The 17,916-nt window shown below is 37.1% G+C and overlaps 1 protein-coding gene across 1 annotated transcript in view; it reads right to left on the bottom strand.

Moving 5' to 3' along the window:
• Positions 1-17,375, bottom strand: part of LOC131239719 (phosphoglucan, water dikinase, chloroplastic) — a 72,432-nt gene extending 55,057 nt beyond the window's left edge. Inside the window, exons 1-6 of the mRNA XM_058237558.1 lie at positions 17,049-17,375; positions 15,620-16,217; positions 7,397-7,483; positions 7,145-7,276; positions 6,271-6,396; positions 6,009-6,187 (exon numbers count right to left, since the gene is read on the bottom strand). Coding sequence (XP_058093541.1) covers positions 6,009-6,187; positions 6,271-6,396; positions 7,145-7,276; positions 7,397-7,483; positions 15,620-16,217; positions 17,049-17,284 — 1,358 coding nt within the window. The 5' untranslated portion in view covers positions 17,285-17,375. The remainder of the gene's footprint in view (positions 1-6,008; positions 6,188-6,270; positions 6,397-7,144; positions 7,277-7,396; positions 7,484-15,619; positions 16,218-17,048) is intronic.
• Between the last annotated feature and the right edge of the window lie 541 nt (positions 17,376-17,916).

Genomic DNA, 17,916 nt, shown 5'->3' with positions numbered 1-17,916 from the left:
TATTTCTCCACAAACCCTAATTCCCAAATTTCCTAACCCTAGAATTGCGCCAAATCTGCCCATTGAATTAGAACTATGCCTATCCTAATGTGAGAGTTCCAATCTCTCATTGGACCTTAGGTTTTCATGCTTACATGATTCATGCCTGTGTGGGATTGTGAATTTAACATAAATCATATTTTTATTGCCTCTTCGGTACTCTTTTAATCATGGTAGGATAGCATGTTATCATATTTGATTTTCTTTGATTAATATGTTAATAATCTCCCGCATCCAAATAGTTAGATCACACGTCTTGCATCAGCTTAGTTTCACCCTCTGCTGCAAACTCTAGCTGCTCAAAGAAAATATCAAGGGTTGGAAAAGGAACGCTCACTGCGACAGGGAAGCCGAATAAGCAGCTATCCTCCCAAACCTTCAGTCTCTTGATGTTTTGGCTGAGGAGGGTGAGTTGTCTCTAGAAGATAAAGCCAAGAGAATTAACGTCATTCAAGACTATCCTTCGAGGCTGAAAGAAGACAAAATTAAATGGAAGCAACGGTCGAGGGAATGTTGGATCAAATAAGGGGACAAAAACACAACATCACAAGTGCACGCGCTAGATTCAACAAAATCAGCAGTTTAGTTGTAAATGGAACCCGGGTCTAAGATAAAGATCGCCTTTCGGAAGAGGTAATTTAGAATTACAAGCACTTGCTCTTGGAGGAGAAATGGAGGTGGACAAAGATAACTTGACTTTCAATCGCCTCTCGGGCAAGGATGCTTGCTCACTGGAAGTCCCCTTTTCTGAGGACAAGGTGAAAAGAGCGATTGACCCCTTAGCGGGAGACAAACCCAAACGACTTCCCCATATCTTTCTACCAAACCTTCTAAGAGGTGGTTAAAGAAGTAGTGTTTGAAATATCGGTATCGCGTTATGTATCGCATCCTTGGCATACAGATAAGTATCGGTTGTTGAACAAGATATCTCGTTTGTATCGAGTAATTTATCGCACCTTCTGGAAAACATGGGAAAACATTGGGAAAAAACTTGAATTTTTCAATGAAACTTCAAGGATTGTTTAAAAAGACATTAACACACTTTTAAATCATAACAACTCAAAAAAGAAGTGCACATAATAGGTTTCCCTTGTATAGGGTCCTAAGTTGTGTTGTCTATAACTGAACTAATGCAACTATATTCAAATTGAATGCATAACATTTAGAGTGTATGTGATGATCATTTCATCAAACACTCCTAAATACTCCAAAATTAGTCTCAATTGACATCTGGTTGAAGGGACTTTTCAAAAAATATATTTTTTTAATAATTTTTTATTATTTTTAATTAAAAATGATTTTTATTTTTTGAAAATTGGCAAGGACAGTAGATCAGACCTCATACATGCTTGATTTCATGTTTGGAGTGCAACATTGCAAGCAATTTGGGAGAAATTGGGGAAGTTTTGAATTTTCCCCAAATCAGACCACATACACAAATTTTGAAATTAGAGTGTATGTGAAGATCAGTTCATCAAATGCTCCAAAATATTTTGAAATTAGTCTCATTTGACAAGTGGTTGAAGGAAAATTTTGAAGAAAAAAAAAATGCATGGAGAACATGAACAAACAAATGGATATCAAAATTAAAGCTCCAACTCCATGATTTTTCATGGAAAACATGAAGAACCAATGGATTTGCCATTTGACACTAATTTAACATAATTTCAAAAAAATAAAAATAAAAATTGGAAATTGAAAATGCTCACTGGATCAAACACGTGGGATACATCGGCACTACCAGTGAATTTCATACCGCACGGGTGGGATACAAGATATATCTTGGGATATATCAGCTAATATCGTCGATATTTAAAACAACGGATGTTATGTCTTTCATGCTAGAATTTTTCACTAGGGGTAGGTTGTTGAGCAATTTTGGTGCTTCATCGCGAGTATCAAAAATCTTCAGGTGTCGACGTGCTTTGAGACTTTAGGCCTATTAGCCTAATTGAAGGACCATATAAAATTCTGGCTAAAGTCTTGGCGACTCGTTTGTAAGGTGTTATAGGGAGTGTTATTGCTAAGAATCAAAACACTTTTTGTCCCGAGTTGCAATATTCTTGGCGGAGCTTTAATTGCCTACAAATACCTCAATTCTAAACATAGATGGGGGATCTAAAGGTATTATATGTAAGCTGGACTTGGAGAAAGCTTTTGGCAACATAGATTGGGGCTTCCTTGACTATATGTTGCTATCCCAGATTGGGCGTGGCAAAAAAATGGCGCTCTTGGATCCGTGCTTGTGTGAGTTCTACGTGCTCTTCAGTTCTCCTCAACAACTTGCCCAAAGGCTTTTTCAAAAGTTCTAGGGGTCTTCACCAAGGAAATCCGCTCTCCCCATTCCTATTTATAATTGTCGTTGAAGCTCTTGAGAGGATGCTAGCAAAGGGACAAGAAGAAGACTTCATCCACAACTTCGATGTGGAGAGCATGCCATCCCCCATTTCCCACCTTCGGTATGCGGATGACACCCTTCTTTTTTGTGACGCATCTTCCAACATGGTGGACAAGTTGATAACTATTATTTGGTTATTCAAAATGGTTTCCAGGCTAAAGGTCAATATAGCCAAAAGCAAGTTGTTCAGGGTGAGAATGGAAGTGGAAGAAGCTTTTTTTTTTTTTTTTTTGCCAACTCGCTCGGATGTGCAACAGGGGAGCTCCCTACTACTTTAGTTGGCCTCCCTCTTTGTATAAAGAAACCAGCAAAGCATCTTCGGGACAAGGTAGTAGAAAGATTAGAGAAGATATTAGTCAAATGGACAAACCGCTATCCTTCGTTGGCAGGTGCATCACCCTCATTAAGGTAGCTCTTTCGAATCTTCCCCTATATTTCATGTCCATATTCAAGTGTCCATCTTCAGTTATCTTAAAGTTGGAGAAGCTCTAGTGTGACTTCTTATGGTAAGGAGCAGACGAAAAGAAGAAGTTCCATTTTATGGGGTGGGACAAGGTTTGCAAGGCATATGAAGATGGGAGGTGAAGGCATTAGAGATCTTCAATCCATGAACGAAGCTTTGCTCAGCAAATGGCATTGGAGATTCAGAGAGGAGGATGGGGGCTTTGGAAAGAAGTAATCAGATGCAGGTATGGGCGCTCCGACAAAGGCTGGTGGACAAGAGACTCCTCCGACTATAGATCTTCGGCTTAATGGAAAGGAATCATCTCCATGAAACAAGCTTTCGTGAAACGAGTGGGCTATTCCTTAGGAAATGGCAAAAAAAAAAAAAGAAGATATTTTGGGAAGACATCTAGGCAGGACCCTCTCTCTCCTATGAAAGTAGATTTCCCTAGAATCTTTTGCCTGGCGCCAGATCCCTCCACGATGGTGGTTGAATGCTTCTCCTTCTTAGGGGAGGTTGTTGTGTGGAAGCCCCCTTGTAGGAGATATCGTTGTGATGAGAACTGAGGAGGCAACTGAGTTTGCAGAGCTTTTGGTGTGTATCCATTTATTCTACCCAACCACCTCAAATTCGTATAGAATGATTTGGAGAGCTCACCACTTAGACTCATTCTCTGTTTGCTCCTTCTATTCCCTCATTCATATCGACAATAGGCAAGATGAGGTTCGGCATACAAAATTCCTTTGGCACTATAAAGCTCCTCCTAAGACTGTTGCTGCCTTCGGATGGTTGGTCAGTAGGAAAAAAGTCCTCACCATATACAACTTGCGAAAGAGATCTATGGTTCTTATGAATATCTACCTCCTTTGCGTGCGTGATGAGGAGATAGTTGACCATCTCTTTTTCTTTGCCCCTTTGTGGGGAAGATATGGGTAGACATTTTGAATCACTTCCAAGTTTCTTGGTCCTCGGAATCGGTGGTTGAGAACTACTTGGCATGGAGTGAGCATTTGAAAGGAGCCAAAGATGCTTTGGAGAATGGCTTTGCTAGCGGTTTGGTGGGTTGTTTGGGAGGAAGGGAATGTGAGATGTTTCAAGAATGAAAGCAAACCGTTCAAAGGAATTTCCCAAAGGGCTAGGCTGATGATGAATGAATAGGCTTCAAACGTGCCAAAGCTTAAAGGATGTAACTTTCATTTTTTTAGGATGTAATAGGGTCGCCTCCTCGACGCCCCTGTTCCTTTATCTTTCCCTTTCTTTTCTTTTGTTGGCCCATAGCTTTTTCAGTTTTTTTTAATAATATCCTCATTATCTTTCAATATATATATATAATTATGAGTACATAAAATTCAAACAAGAAAGTTGAACTACAAGCCCAAGTAAAAAACAGACATTTTGGTTAATCCATGGACATTTTGGTAATAAGAAAATCATTTGCCAAGTAGTTTTTAGTAAATGTCAATTTGAGACCCTTCAAAACAAAACAAAAAAAAAAAAAAAGTTCACTTGGAGAAATTATGGGTCCATGATGCATGTGTCCCATCCATGATTCATTTATGTAGATCATTGAACTGATAGAACCCATCATACATGAGAGAAGCCCAAGGCATATTCCTGGTTGGGAGATCATAGAAATACAATTTGATCTTTTTTTCCCCAAGACCAACATCCTAGCTTTGTCCTAGGCTCCTAGCTGCCTATTTGTAGAACATGAAGACCATCAGCCATGGAGACCATTGGATCAACAGTCTGGGGAAGAAAACCATGGTGTGGCACATGTATGGGCTAGCCTATAAGGACAGTATTCATGTTCTGATCACTAGGATGTTCATGTTATTGCTTATATAGATAGATGTATGGCTTAGGATCTTATTGGATGGATGGATGGATAGATCGCTTGAGTCATTGAAAAAAAAAAAAAAGAACACATGTTTAGGGAGAATATTCACTTGCAAATGGCAGTCTGGGGAAGAAAACCATGGTGCAGCACATGTATGGGCTAGCCTATAAGGACAGTATTCATGTTCTGATTGCTAGGATGTTATTGTTATATAGATAGATGTATGGCTTAGGATCTTATTGGATGGATGGATAGATCGCTTGAGTCATTGAAAAAAAACACATGTTTAGGGAGAAAATTTGCTTGCAAAGGGTGAAAACCCTTGTTTAAGATAAGTTGTGTGACTGTGATTTCATCCTTAAAAGATAACAATTTTTGCTATCTTCTACCTACACAAATCCATCCACTCAACGCCAATATAAAAGAAAGGTATTATGATACAAATCACACAATGGTTTATGCTTACGCAGTGTCATGGTTGTGGTGGCAAGTGAAAATGGGAAGGGGACTGGCATGTGGAACTTTTTTTTTGTCTTACGTTACTGACTGATACTTAATTGATATGGGGATGTACTGTTCAACACTGACGTTCGAACTCCAATTCCATCAAAACAAAGGAGAAAATAATACTCTGATGCTATGAAATATAGTGAAATAGACAGTCAAATAGTGAGTTACATCTATTAGACAAACGAAAACAATAAAAAGGAGCCAGATTTCATAAGTGACATTTCATAATAAATCGCACTAGGACTGTGAGAAAGTATCTACTGTTTCAATCAATTCACTCCCTCCCTCCCTCTCTAATACAAGACAAGTTCAGTTCCCACATGTTCATGATTTCTCTCTAGTAACAGGTAAGTTTTCGTAACCTGCATTTCAGCATATAAAAAAACACTGGTGTAACAGGTCAGTTTTCGTAACCTGCATTTCAGCATTTATAAAAAAATAAATAATAAATAATAATAATAATAATAATAATAAAAACACTGGTTTTCCAGTTACGAACACATGTGATTGTCTTAAGTTCTTTCCAGAGCACATAGGAATTTCAGTAGTTTCCATAGGATAGGATCTACAAATTTTCAATATCCATAAGAAGATACATAGTATGAGTATCAGTTATGAGCATGACAATTTTCTAGAAATCATATCATTAGCTTGGCAAATACAGAATTAATTTCAAGTTAGCTATTGAAGTTGGAATGTCTAAAGGTCATCCTGCACATTTATATCAACAGTACAGTATCATGAAATAAAATGTGAAAATGAATCATGTGGCACACCTTCCAGCATTAAAGAAATCTTTAAGTTCATGGTGAAATATCTTGAATTGTTCCACAAATGCTTCACTATATTCCCCAGGATTCTTGGTAATTCTGGCAAGCATGGCCTCTGTAGCAATCAAATCTTCTGGGCCCGCATTACGATGAAGCTTGTTTTGAATTGTATGTTTGATCTCTTGCTGGACATTAAAAAGAATCATCTATGGTAAGTTATTTCTCTGAATTTAACAATCATTTCACATATACTTGCACGAAAGATGACCTTGAGATCATGAGGGATGTCACCCCGGTGAGCAATATCTCTTATTCGAGTTAAGGGAACAGATGCAGTGAATTCCGACTTAAATGATGGCAAACATGGATGAATCTTGCGGATGACAAGTACATCCTGCACATGTTCAATGGAAAACAAATATACATTTAATCAGGCGCAATAAACGGATAATTGAGTGACAGAGGTATGCCCTACATAAAAGAACAAAAGAAACACAAAAATAAGAAAAAGGATTTGAACAATATTATCAGAAGAGCATGAAGAAGACCCAGAAAGTCCAAATGTGAAGAATGATAATGACAGAAGTTGGACAGATTTGAAAATTCAAGGGCCTGATTAACCATCGATGATGAAAGCAAAGATGACATAATAGATTTCTTAATGATTACAGCATATGCTCAATTAATAGAAAACAATGACAAATAAATAGTAAATGTGCAGATACCTAACATAGGAAGTGAAGTTGGAAATTAAATTGCACATAAGAGGATCATAGTGAATGTTGAGAGTTCAACATCAAAAGATAGTGCTGATTTTATCTCTCTCATTAAAATATGTATCATATTTATAAATTGAAACAACAGATTCAGTATCATGATCAGGGAGATTTTCTACGTTCTGGAGTATTGGCAGAACGCTCGAGTAGACGAACCAGTGAAGGGCATGACAACAACACAGAGAAAACTATTTTGTGACAAAGAAAATCAAAGGATAGTAGGGGATGGACATTGAAACAGGTAAGTTAATACAGTATGGGAGCCGATTTTCACAGAAGTTGCAGATTACTTTGTGTCCTTGCACGGTAATCAAACACATTGAATGAGGTAGCCAAGAATCATTATGTAACACATGAATAAACCACCTGGGGTGTTGCGTCTTTCTCATAGGAAATTCTTTCCAGTTCACGAAATATGAGCCTGGAAATCTCCGCATGTCTATTTGGCCTGTGGTGTCCTCCATCTTCAAAACATGGAATCTGTCCTGTGTTAATCCACTGCACAAAAAGAAAAATCCTATCGTATGTGAATTAAATGCTACAAAAAAAAAAAAAAAAAGGATTCTAGGGGAACAAACTGAATCAATCATCAGTCAGAAGAAAATATTAGATAAGAACCTTCAAGTATATAGCAGAATATATGAGAGCCTCCAAGCGATCCCCCTTTTCCAGATCTCCTACCAACATCTCACTTACCACTTCTAGCTGCACATTTGTAAAGAGGCCACGACAAAATTAAGATTCAAGGGAAAGAAAAAAACAGTAAATTCATCCTTTTTTCTTTTAATGCTACCACCAAAATAGACTTATATTTTCCTTGAGAACAAAAATGAAAACCCATATTATAAAGGTAACAAAAGAAAGCATAGGATTAGAATGTGCACATTGGAAGTAAATAATAATAATAATAATAATCCAATGGGATTATAATAACATAATATTAATAATAGAGATAAGGAAAATCTTTCGCATAGAATATAGCCATCAAATAATCTTTTCTTATTTTGCATAGTATAGAAAATTTTCCTTCAACTCTGTAGAGGAGGCTGGCAACTGTCTAAATTGCATATAAACATGCTTGGGCTTTTCAAGGTTTTATCAGTATTATAAGGCAACAATCAGCTCACTCTATGCTCATCCATTTCATGACAACATTCATTGCTTTAAGAAGGATCCTAGATCATTTATACTTCTATGATAGTCTTCGTTGACAATGACTAGAGAACCCACGAGCTGTGAAGAACTGAGGTGAGTCAAATCATACTACGTACTTTGCATGGACTTCATAAAGATGGAGAAGAGTGGATTGACTTTAGGAGAACCGATTCTAAAGGTGGCCCATCTTTTTTACAGTGACTAAGGAAGTGTCTAGATCAAGGTGTGACATAATGGCCATTACAAGGCCGTAACAGCCTTTACGTAACAGTAACAGTGGCAACCGTTATGCCTTACAGGACCATAACTGCCGTAATGGCCATTATGGAAAAAATGACCTGCAAGGAGCAGATACAAATTTTTTTTTTCAGTTTTTTTCTCCCAAACTAAAAAAGACCATAAAGGCCATTATAGGGACCGTTATGACCCATATCGTAACGGTAACGGCCGTCACAACAGCCCCTGTAACGGCTGTTATGGCCACCGTTACCGTTACAGAATACCATGGTTTGGATACACGTAATCCATGCGGAAATGGAAACAATTTTCCACAGACATGACAGTTGGGCTGTTTGCATCATGGATTGCAACATCATAATCGAACAATCGGATCGCATCCATATTGGCTAGATATGAGACCAAATTGGCCCCCATCTTGAAATTTTGGGCCGTATTGACCTGCATCAACCAATATAGGGAGCATCAGTGCCAATACAGCAATTGTGCATCAGTTTTGGCTGATACATGTATAGAAGGCCCATTTTTCATTTCTTTCTCTTGTTCTTTCAGCTGTTGAAAGCTTGTGGAGGGTTTTTAAGCTATTTTCCATCACTTTTGGATCATCATCAAAGGTCGAAAGTATAAAAAAATAAAATAAAATCATGGATTTGATGAATCGATGCTTCCGTGCCCATTTTCAGAAAAAAACAAAAAAAAAGGTCAAAAAAATACTTTTTTCTTTTTTTTTTCTTTCCTTTTTTTTTTTTAAAAAAAATTTCATGTCCTTTCAACATAATATGAACAATTTGACCAAATCATGCCTGATTTGCATTCGATTTGGGCATATTTGCTTTTTTCGATTATTTCCGATCTTTATCAAGTTTTTGCTTAATTTTAAGAGAATTTCTTTTTAGTTTTTGTTTTTTTTCAAATGAGGCATGCATAGCATGTGTAATATATAACATCTATAGATTCATGCATCCAATCAGTTCTTCTTCTTCTTTTTTGTTATCTTTGTGCATTTTCAGGCCTTTTTTTGGATGAGTTACTATCCATTTAAAATATTTCCTCAAATTAGTTTGGGGGGACTATTGCTTTAAGTATGTTGAACCAGTGTTTTAAATAGCTGTAGCGTGTTGCATAGCGTTCAGCCCTCTGTAGCATGTAGCGTAAATAGCGTAGCATGTAACTTAAGCTACACGATACTTATATTTTTTAATTTAAAAATAGAAAAATATGATAACTAGTAAAAAAAAGCAAAAAATATATAAATGCCTAATAGATGATTCATTTTTTCAAGTATCATGTTCAAACAAATTATTAATTATCATTTATTAAAAGCTCATCTATATATATATATATATAAAGTTATAAAACAAATCAAACAACTTTCGCATCAACAACTTTCTAAGAAAACCACTTTAATTAATAATGTCTAATTGAAACCATAAGTCACAACTCACAAGTATGAAGAGAAATAAAATTCCCACAAGTTCAGAGTATTAAGTACGATATAGATGTCACCTATATGAAGAGGGGTTTTCGAAAACCCTCTTTCGAAACCCTTTTTATTTTTAGTTTTAAAGGTTTTTTAGTGTGTGAGTTTCACACCAACTTTAACAAAGGATCACCACCATTTTAAGTGGAAGTAAATATAAAAAGGTTTGCTTTTAACTTTTACCTTTTAAGGTTTTTTTATGATGTGAATTTTACACAATTAAAATTAAAAAAATAATAATAAAATTTTTATTAAAAAAATCACAAAAAAATGAAAAAATACATTGTAGCATGTGCTATAGATGCTACACGCTATGTAGCCATAGTGTACAAGGGATTTACGTTATTTAGCTACGCTATGTAGCACTACATAGCGTACGCGAATGCTATTTGAAACACTGTGTTGAAAATATATCTAGCACAACTATTGTCAATTCTAAAAAAACTTGCATTTTCGAGCCATTGTTTGGGGCCCACGGAACTTGGTGACGTCACTTCAGTAGTCGGTCTCGCTACTCAACCTGTTAGTAGTTAATCCGTGCTCCTCGATAACTACTTCCCTAATGACGCACCCCACCTCCAAGGCGTCCATGATCTTGCTAAGTTCGCTGGAAATCTAGGTAGGGCCCATATGATGTTTGTGAGAAATCTATCCCGTCCATCCATTTTTTGAGCTCATTTTAGGACTTGAGACCAAAAGTGAGTAGGATATAGTACTCAATTGAGCCGTAGTGAAGGAAAAGGGGGGCAGGAAAATTCCTACCATCGAAACCTCCTTGGGGTAGACAGTGATGTTTACATGCCATCTATACCATTCATAACGTCATTCCTACTGGGATTATCTAAGAACACAAATATTATCCTGATTCAAAACTTCTATGACCTACGAATATTTCAACTGTGTAAGTTCAATCTTCAAGTTTTCGGCCCACTTGAGTATTAGATTTGACTCATTTTTATACGCATGTCCTAAAATGATCTCATAAAACGGATGGACGGATTGGATTTCTCAAAAATATCATGGTGGGTCCCACTTAGGTTTCCAGCGCAGGAACTTCCTGCGAAAGCCTTTCACAGGAAATTCGTAGCGTGATTTCTTGTGAAACAATGGGGAGAGTGATTCCCACTGCTGAAACTATCCTAAGGCTCACCATAATGTTTATTTGAAATCCAACCTGTTCAAAAGTTAAAAAATTAATGAAATAAGGGAAAACACAAATATTAGCCTGATCTAAAACTTTTGTAGCCTTTAGAAGTTTTTAATGGTGGACGTCAGTCCCCACTGTTTTTTGTGTTGGGGTCCATTGGAGCTTTGGATTTAACTCATTCTTTGGATATTGCCTTAAAATGATCTACCTGAATGGATGGAAGGTGTGAATACAGAACATACATCATGGTGGGGCCCACGGAACTTGGTGACATCACTTCAGTAATCAGTCTCGCTACTCAACCTATTAGTAGTTAATCTGTGTTCCTCGGTAACTACTTCCCTAATGATGCACGCCACCTCCAAGACGTCCACGATCTTGCTAAGTTCGCTGGAAATCTAGGTAGGGCCCACAAGATGTTTGTGAGAAATCTATCCCGTCCATCCATTTTTTGAGCTCATTTTAGGACTTGAGACCAAACGTGAGTAGGATACAGTACTCAATTGAGTCGTAGTGAAGGAAAAGGGGGGCAGGGAAATTCCTACCGTCGAAACCTCCTTGGGGTCGACAGTGATGTTTACATGCCATCTATAACATTCATAACGTCATTCCTACTGGGATTATCTGAGAACGAGAACACAAATATTATCCTGATTCAAAACTTTTGTGACCTACGAATATTTCAACTGTGTAAGTTCAATCTTCACATTTTCGGCCCACTTGAGTATTAGATTTGGCTCATTTTTATACGCATGTCCTAAAATGATCTCATAAAACAGAAACGGATTGGATTTCTCAAAAACATCACGGTGGGTCCCACTTAGGTTTCCAGTGCAGGAACCTCCTACGAAAGGCTTTCACAGGAAATCCGTAGCGTGATTTTTTCGAACACGGTTTTCCTACGAAAGCCTTTTGCGCATAGGAAACCTAAGTAGGGCCCACCATAATGTTTTTGAGAAATCTACCCCGTCCATCCATTTTTCCTTATCATTTCAGGTCATTATCCCAAAACTGAGGCAGATCCAAATCTCAAGTGGACCACACCATAGGAAGCAACGGTGATAATGATTCTCACCGTTAAATATTTTTTAGAGCCCACTGTGATATTTATTTACATCCAACCTGTAGATCGGGTCATACAGACCTAGATGATGGACACACACACACACACACACACACACACACACACACACACACATATATAGATATATATTGGTATCAGCAAGCGTATCAACCTAAACAAAAATTATATGATATAGGTGTCATGTATCGAAATCATCCCCGATCAGACCGAATCGGTCAAATTTTTTTTAAGCCTAAAATATATGGAAAAATCTCGAGAAAAAAAAAAATTGAGAATAGAATAAGATATTCAAGAATCTCTTTTTTTTCTTTTTTCTCCCTTTTTGGAATTCAATGACGTATCGATCCATTCTTTAATTAGAATGTTATATGTCGGTTTGACCTATTACAAGTTGTATTATTAAGTCTTTGAGCTGTAAAATTTAATGCATGTCCTAAATTGATATGATACATAATTCTATTAACTATTCAACTATCATGTTTTTATGTTCATGAATCATAATGTATAAAGTATAGTATATGATTACATGGGCAATTAGGAATAGATTATAGGAAAGAATGTTTTAGTTACCATGGTTCACAATATCGAAAAAAAATGTATATTATAAATATGCAATCATAAAATAATTACTTAGATAACTAGCAAGTGTCTAAGTGCTTTACTTTGTCAATACCAGAAGGATACTTGAGAGGGGAATAATAATAAACCAAACAATGAAAGCATGACCAATAAACACAAGCAATAAAAGCATAATCAATAAACACCAAGCAATAAAAATGCATATTAAATACTTAAAGACTTGTTTAATAAACATACGAACTACATTTATGCATAGCAAACTGTATAACGAAAAACAAAACAAAAAATCATCACAAAAACACCAAAAGGTAAAATGATTATCATTTTTAAAATATAAAGGAGAAAAAACGCATGAGCATTTTTAATATAAAATAAAAACAGAAAAAATATCAAGAGAGTAATAAGAATTTTTTTTTAAAAAAAATGTGAAAATAATGGGATGATCCCATGCATACCCAAATTGCTTAAAACAACCAGTTCATTAAAGAAATTAAATAAATAAAAAAAGATACAAAAAATATATATGAATAGTAATCAAGTTATTCATCCCCAAACAGTGGCTCGAAAATGCACACGAAAAAAAATAATAATAATAAATAAATAATATCAAATCAAATCGACAACATCCGTGCTGGATAAATATTCGACACACTTAAAGCAACAATTCCTCCAAACTAATTGGAGGGGAAAAAATTTAATGGATGAATAGTAACTCATCCAAAAAAAAAAAAGCTCCAGAAATGCTATGCACGCTTCATTTAAAAAGATAATACATTGAAAGGACGTGAAATCAACAACAACAACAACAACAACATATTACATTTAAAGGACGTGAAATCAACAAGAAAGGACGTGAAATCAACAAGAAAAACCCAAAAAGAAAAGGATGTAAGAAGAAGAAGAAGACATGCCCAAATTGAACATATTACATTGAAAGGACATGAAATCAACAAGAAAGGACATGAAATCAACAAGAAAAACCCAAAAAGAAAAGGATGTATTATCTATTTTTCGTATTTTCCCCAAAACTTACACCAAAGCTTCGATTCGCCAATTCCATGATTTTATTTATTTTAATTTTTTTAACTTTTGATCTTCGAAATTGAGCAAAAGGTGATTAAAAAAATAGCTAAGAACCCTCCACAAGCCTCCAACAGCTGAAAGGATGAGTGAAAAGAGAGAGAAATGAAAAATGGGTGTTTTATACACGTATTGACCAATATTGATGCATGATTGCCATATCAACACCGATACACCCCATATCAACCAATATGGCCCAAAATTTCAAGCTGGAGCCGATTTGGCCCATATCGCATATCATATCGAGCCGATATGGATAAAATACAACCATATCAACCAATACGATACCAATATTGTGATCCATGAAGGAAGGGACAACTCATAATGAGTTGTTCAATAGATCTAACGATGACCAAAACGTACCCCAGTGACACCACAGTTTGAAATCCAAAACCTGCAATTAGACTCCCTCTATCACCAGCTCAATTGAACTCAAGACTGGATTGGTCAACTAGGTGGATCAAGAATACGATCTTCAATTAATTTTTATCACAGTAAATACATAAAAAATATCAAAAGGTTTCCTACTTATTCTCATTTGTTTGGCACAGAACTTACTGTGATGATTTAGGGTTTTTCAAAGTTATCTTTTGTTATTTATGTAAACCCCAGAGTGCCCATATGATTTATTTGTACTTTATTCATTTAAGTAATTGTGCAAATAAGCAAGAACCTTTTAACTTGTCATAATTCCAACCAGTCAAACAAATCACGTGTCAACCCAACAAAATAAGACTGGTTTTATCTAAAACCAAGACAAACCAGATTTTACTCAACCAAATGACCCGATAAGAGATCAAGTCACTGAAAGTTGAACCACAGCCCCACCCAGCATTTGTATGCCAGATCCTAGGTAATAGGAAAACAAGTAATTCGCTTGAAACCACAATATAAAATTATAGATCTTCCAGTAGCTAAAACAACGGATGTGTGTATAACACAAAAACAGTAATCGGCACAACGTATGCTGCTGCCATGTCATAAACTGTGAAAGGCGCATGCAGCATGTGCGCTGCCACCTTCGTGGCATGTGGTGCATGTTTAAAATTGGCACAATGTAGGCCGGTGGTCTGTCACCTAGAACTGCATGGCCTAGATATGGGTGTCTTTGTCCCTTTTACATTTTACCAAGGTTCGACCAAATCCTAGAAAAGGCAGGTTGATATAGCATGCAGTATTTGAATTTGGAAGGATAGAGCAGTCTTTGTATCAAATCATGCCAATGCAGGGGCGAGATTATAAAATCTATACAGGTGAAAGAAATTTTGCAGGATCTCTAGCTTTCCAAGAAAATCAGCAATTCCTTGTGCATATGAGTGTCCCCAAGGCCTTCTTTACAATGGGCAGGACGCCACTACTTAGAAATCGAAAAAACGAGATGAATTGAGGCTTCAGACAAACAAATATATTGTATTGGTTTACTTTTCTTTCCGTTTGCTTCTGATATTGCAGAATTAGAACGCATAGTTCTCTTATCTGGGCATACCTGAAATATAAGTGGTACGGAAATCAACAAATGAAGACGGAACTTCATTGTATGCACAGAAGTAACTTGCTGATAGCCCAATTTTAGACCATAGAGAAACCATGGTAGTTGAAAACAGCATCTTACAGATAGAGGTATCACATGTACCTTGACCCAAACATCTGTTGCATTTAGTTATATTCAATATCCTACAGCATTTTCTTCATTCATTGATGAGTCACAACATTACAGCATGTATCTATTCAAGAAAAGAGAAAACAAATTACATACCTAAAAAGGGACAGGTGGATTTACATACAGCACACGGACAACAATGACAAGTTCTAACTGGGTATTTTAAATTCCATGAGGCCACTCAATGTACATAACAATTGCAATACAAAAAGACCACCCAAGAACAAAAGGAAAATCACAGAAACATCCTTGAGGACTAAGATTGTATAATAAAGCAGGCCCAGCCATCAGAAACAAATTGACCAGGACAAATCTTAATATCATCAACAAACTACTTAGCATCATATCCCATGGCCACCAATTAGTAAAACTCCTGAAATAAGTTAGTATCAACTACTGGAAAAAAGTGGCAACCATACCTTACGCCGCCAATTCCTAGCACTACGATCGCCTTCGACTAACTTAAGAGACAACCCTTCAAGACCTTCAGTGTTCCATCTCCTATCTGCTTCTCTATTTCCATGTTCACTGGATCGCATAAACGACGCAGCCCTCCCCTGCCATTCCTGAACAAAGGGGCTTGGTTCCCCTTCTGAAATGGGGGAAACAATTGCAGACCCATTTCTTGTATCAGCTTCATTCTCACTCCCATACTCTGTGGAGTCCAATTGCAGTAGATTCGCAGACTCTTGAGTCTTGTTCCAGTGACAAACCATCTCAAAGCTCCCTCCCTTGGGCAGCTTCAAGACACGGTTATTGCCTTCTTCCCATTGCATCTTCTTCTCCTTTGTTACAATCACAAACTTGTACTCGACATCATTGGCCCCTTTCAGCTCCAGGTCCAATACCCATCCAGCCTCTGTCCATGTCATCGGCACTTTCTTCTTCCACGACCCCAACTCCTTCACCGATCCTAAGATCGCAACATGCTCGCCGAATTTGACTTGGTGGTTCAACCTGATGCGGAGCTGTTCCTTTCCACCTGCATGTTTTCTAGGCGCCATCTTATCCGCCTCTCTACAATGAAAACAAATTATGAGAAAGGGAACATCTAACCTTACAACAGCACGGTTGTATAATAATATGATGTCCTGTGCTCAAATTGGACATGTATTACAGGGTCCATGATCCCAACCATTCATCAGGGGGCTCCCCCCAGGGATGGACCACTGTTTGCAAATCACAAAGATTGCACATTCCTACCTGCTGGATTGATTACCCAAGTACCAGTCAATCTTCTAACATTCATTTTAAGGTCGCTGATTGGACAAATTAAGATCATCCGATCAACGAGAATTGCCCACTACTGGTGGACCCAACCAATAAACATTCAAGATCATGGACGTTCATGCCACATGTCTGGATAGAGCGCAGCACGCAAGATGCTTAAACCATTAAATCCTTAAATTACTACCCTGGTCTATATTAAATTACTCCAACGAAAAAAAAAAACAAACGGAGCCACCAATTAGGACCACCTTAATTGAAATTATTGATAGACACACCCACCCTTTTCTAATTTTTAGTAATGCAATAGTACAAAGCTGTACTTTAGCATTACCAAATTTAAAAGGGGAGTTATTTGATAACCTTTGTAAGTCTGATGTCGATACCGAGGCAGTCAGAAATTGTATAAACTGACTAAATTACAGGAGTTAAATACCGATTAATGAACATCTTTTTCTTCACAATCTACAATTTTTCATCTCAACCGTCCATCTAAAAGATCGAATAAGCTTAAATTTAGTTATGATTTACTTGTGCAACACGTAATTCAAGAAAAGAACGAATAGAGAGAGAATTAAAGAAAAAGGAGAAGGTTGAGAATCAAAGTAAGGAACAGAATACCTTTCAATGGAGGAAAGGCCACCACCGCTGGTGCAAAGAATCCGACGGCTAGAAGTTGCTGGTGAGATTCCCGACAGCCGGAAATCATCGACGGGAAGGGAGATTCTGCGGCTATGGTGAGATTTTCTTCGGGAGAGATGTGGAGGAAGGTTCTTCCTCGATTGGTCGAGGAATTGGGTGTGGAGATGGTGATCGTCTTTGCAGGAAGAGCAGTTGAAGAGAGGAAGACAAGCCATGGAAGAAGAGAGAAATGGAAAGAGGCCAATGTCCGCAGAAGAAGATCTTCAAGCTTATTATAAGTGAAGAAGAAAGGCTGTGGAGACTCGAAAGCCGAGAAGCAGAGGATGGGATTTTTTTTTTTAAAGGAAAGCGGATTGCGTGGTGACCCACACACCACCAACCTCGTGATGTGTTGACGTCACCAAGTTCTGTGGTCCCTACTATGATGTATTTTTTATATCCAAACCGTCCGTCCATTTGGAGAGATCGTTTTAATTCTTGAAGCCAAAATTGAGACAGATTCAAACTTTAAGTGGACCACACTTTAGAAAGAAGTAAAGATTAAATCTCTACCATGAAACCTTATTGCACAAAAGTTTTGGATCAATATGATATTTATTTATTTTTCCCTTTATTAAGGAACTTGTATTCTGAATGAACAGATTCAATAGCAAATCGGCTTAGGAGTGTTTCAATGGCGGAATCATTGTGTCCACCACTTTTTGTGGTGTAGTCTACTTGAGCTTTAGATATGAACTAATTTAGGCGCCATACACTAAAATAATCTCGTTAAATAGTTGGACGGTGTGGATGTAATAAATACATATGGTGGGCCACAAAGCTTAGTGCCGTCAGGACATCACTGAGG

This window comes from Magnolia sinica, chromosome 3, assembly GCF_029962835.1.
Source record: "Magnolia sinica isolate HGM2019 chromosome 3, MsV1, whole genome shotgun sequence".
NCBI lineage: Eukaryota > Viridiplantae > Streptophyta > Magnoliopsida > Magnoliales > Magnoliaceae > Magnolia > Magnolia sinica.
Note: the sequence above shows the minus strand (reverse complement) of the source record. Positions and strands in the feature narration are given on the sequence as shown.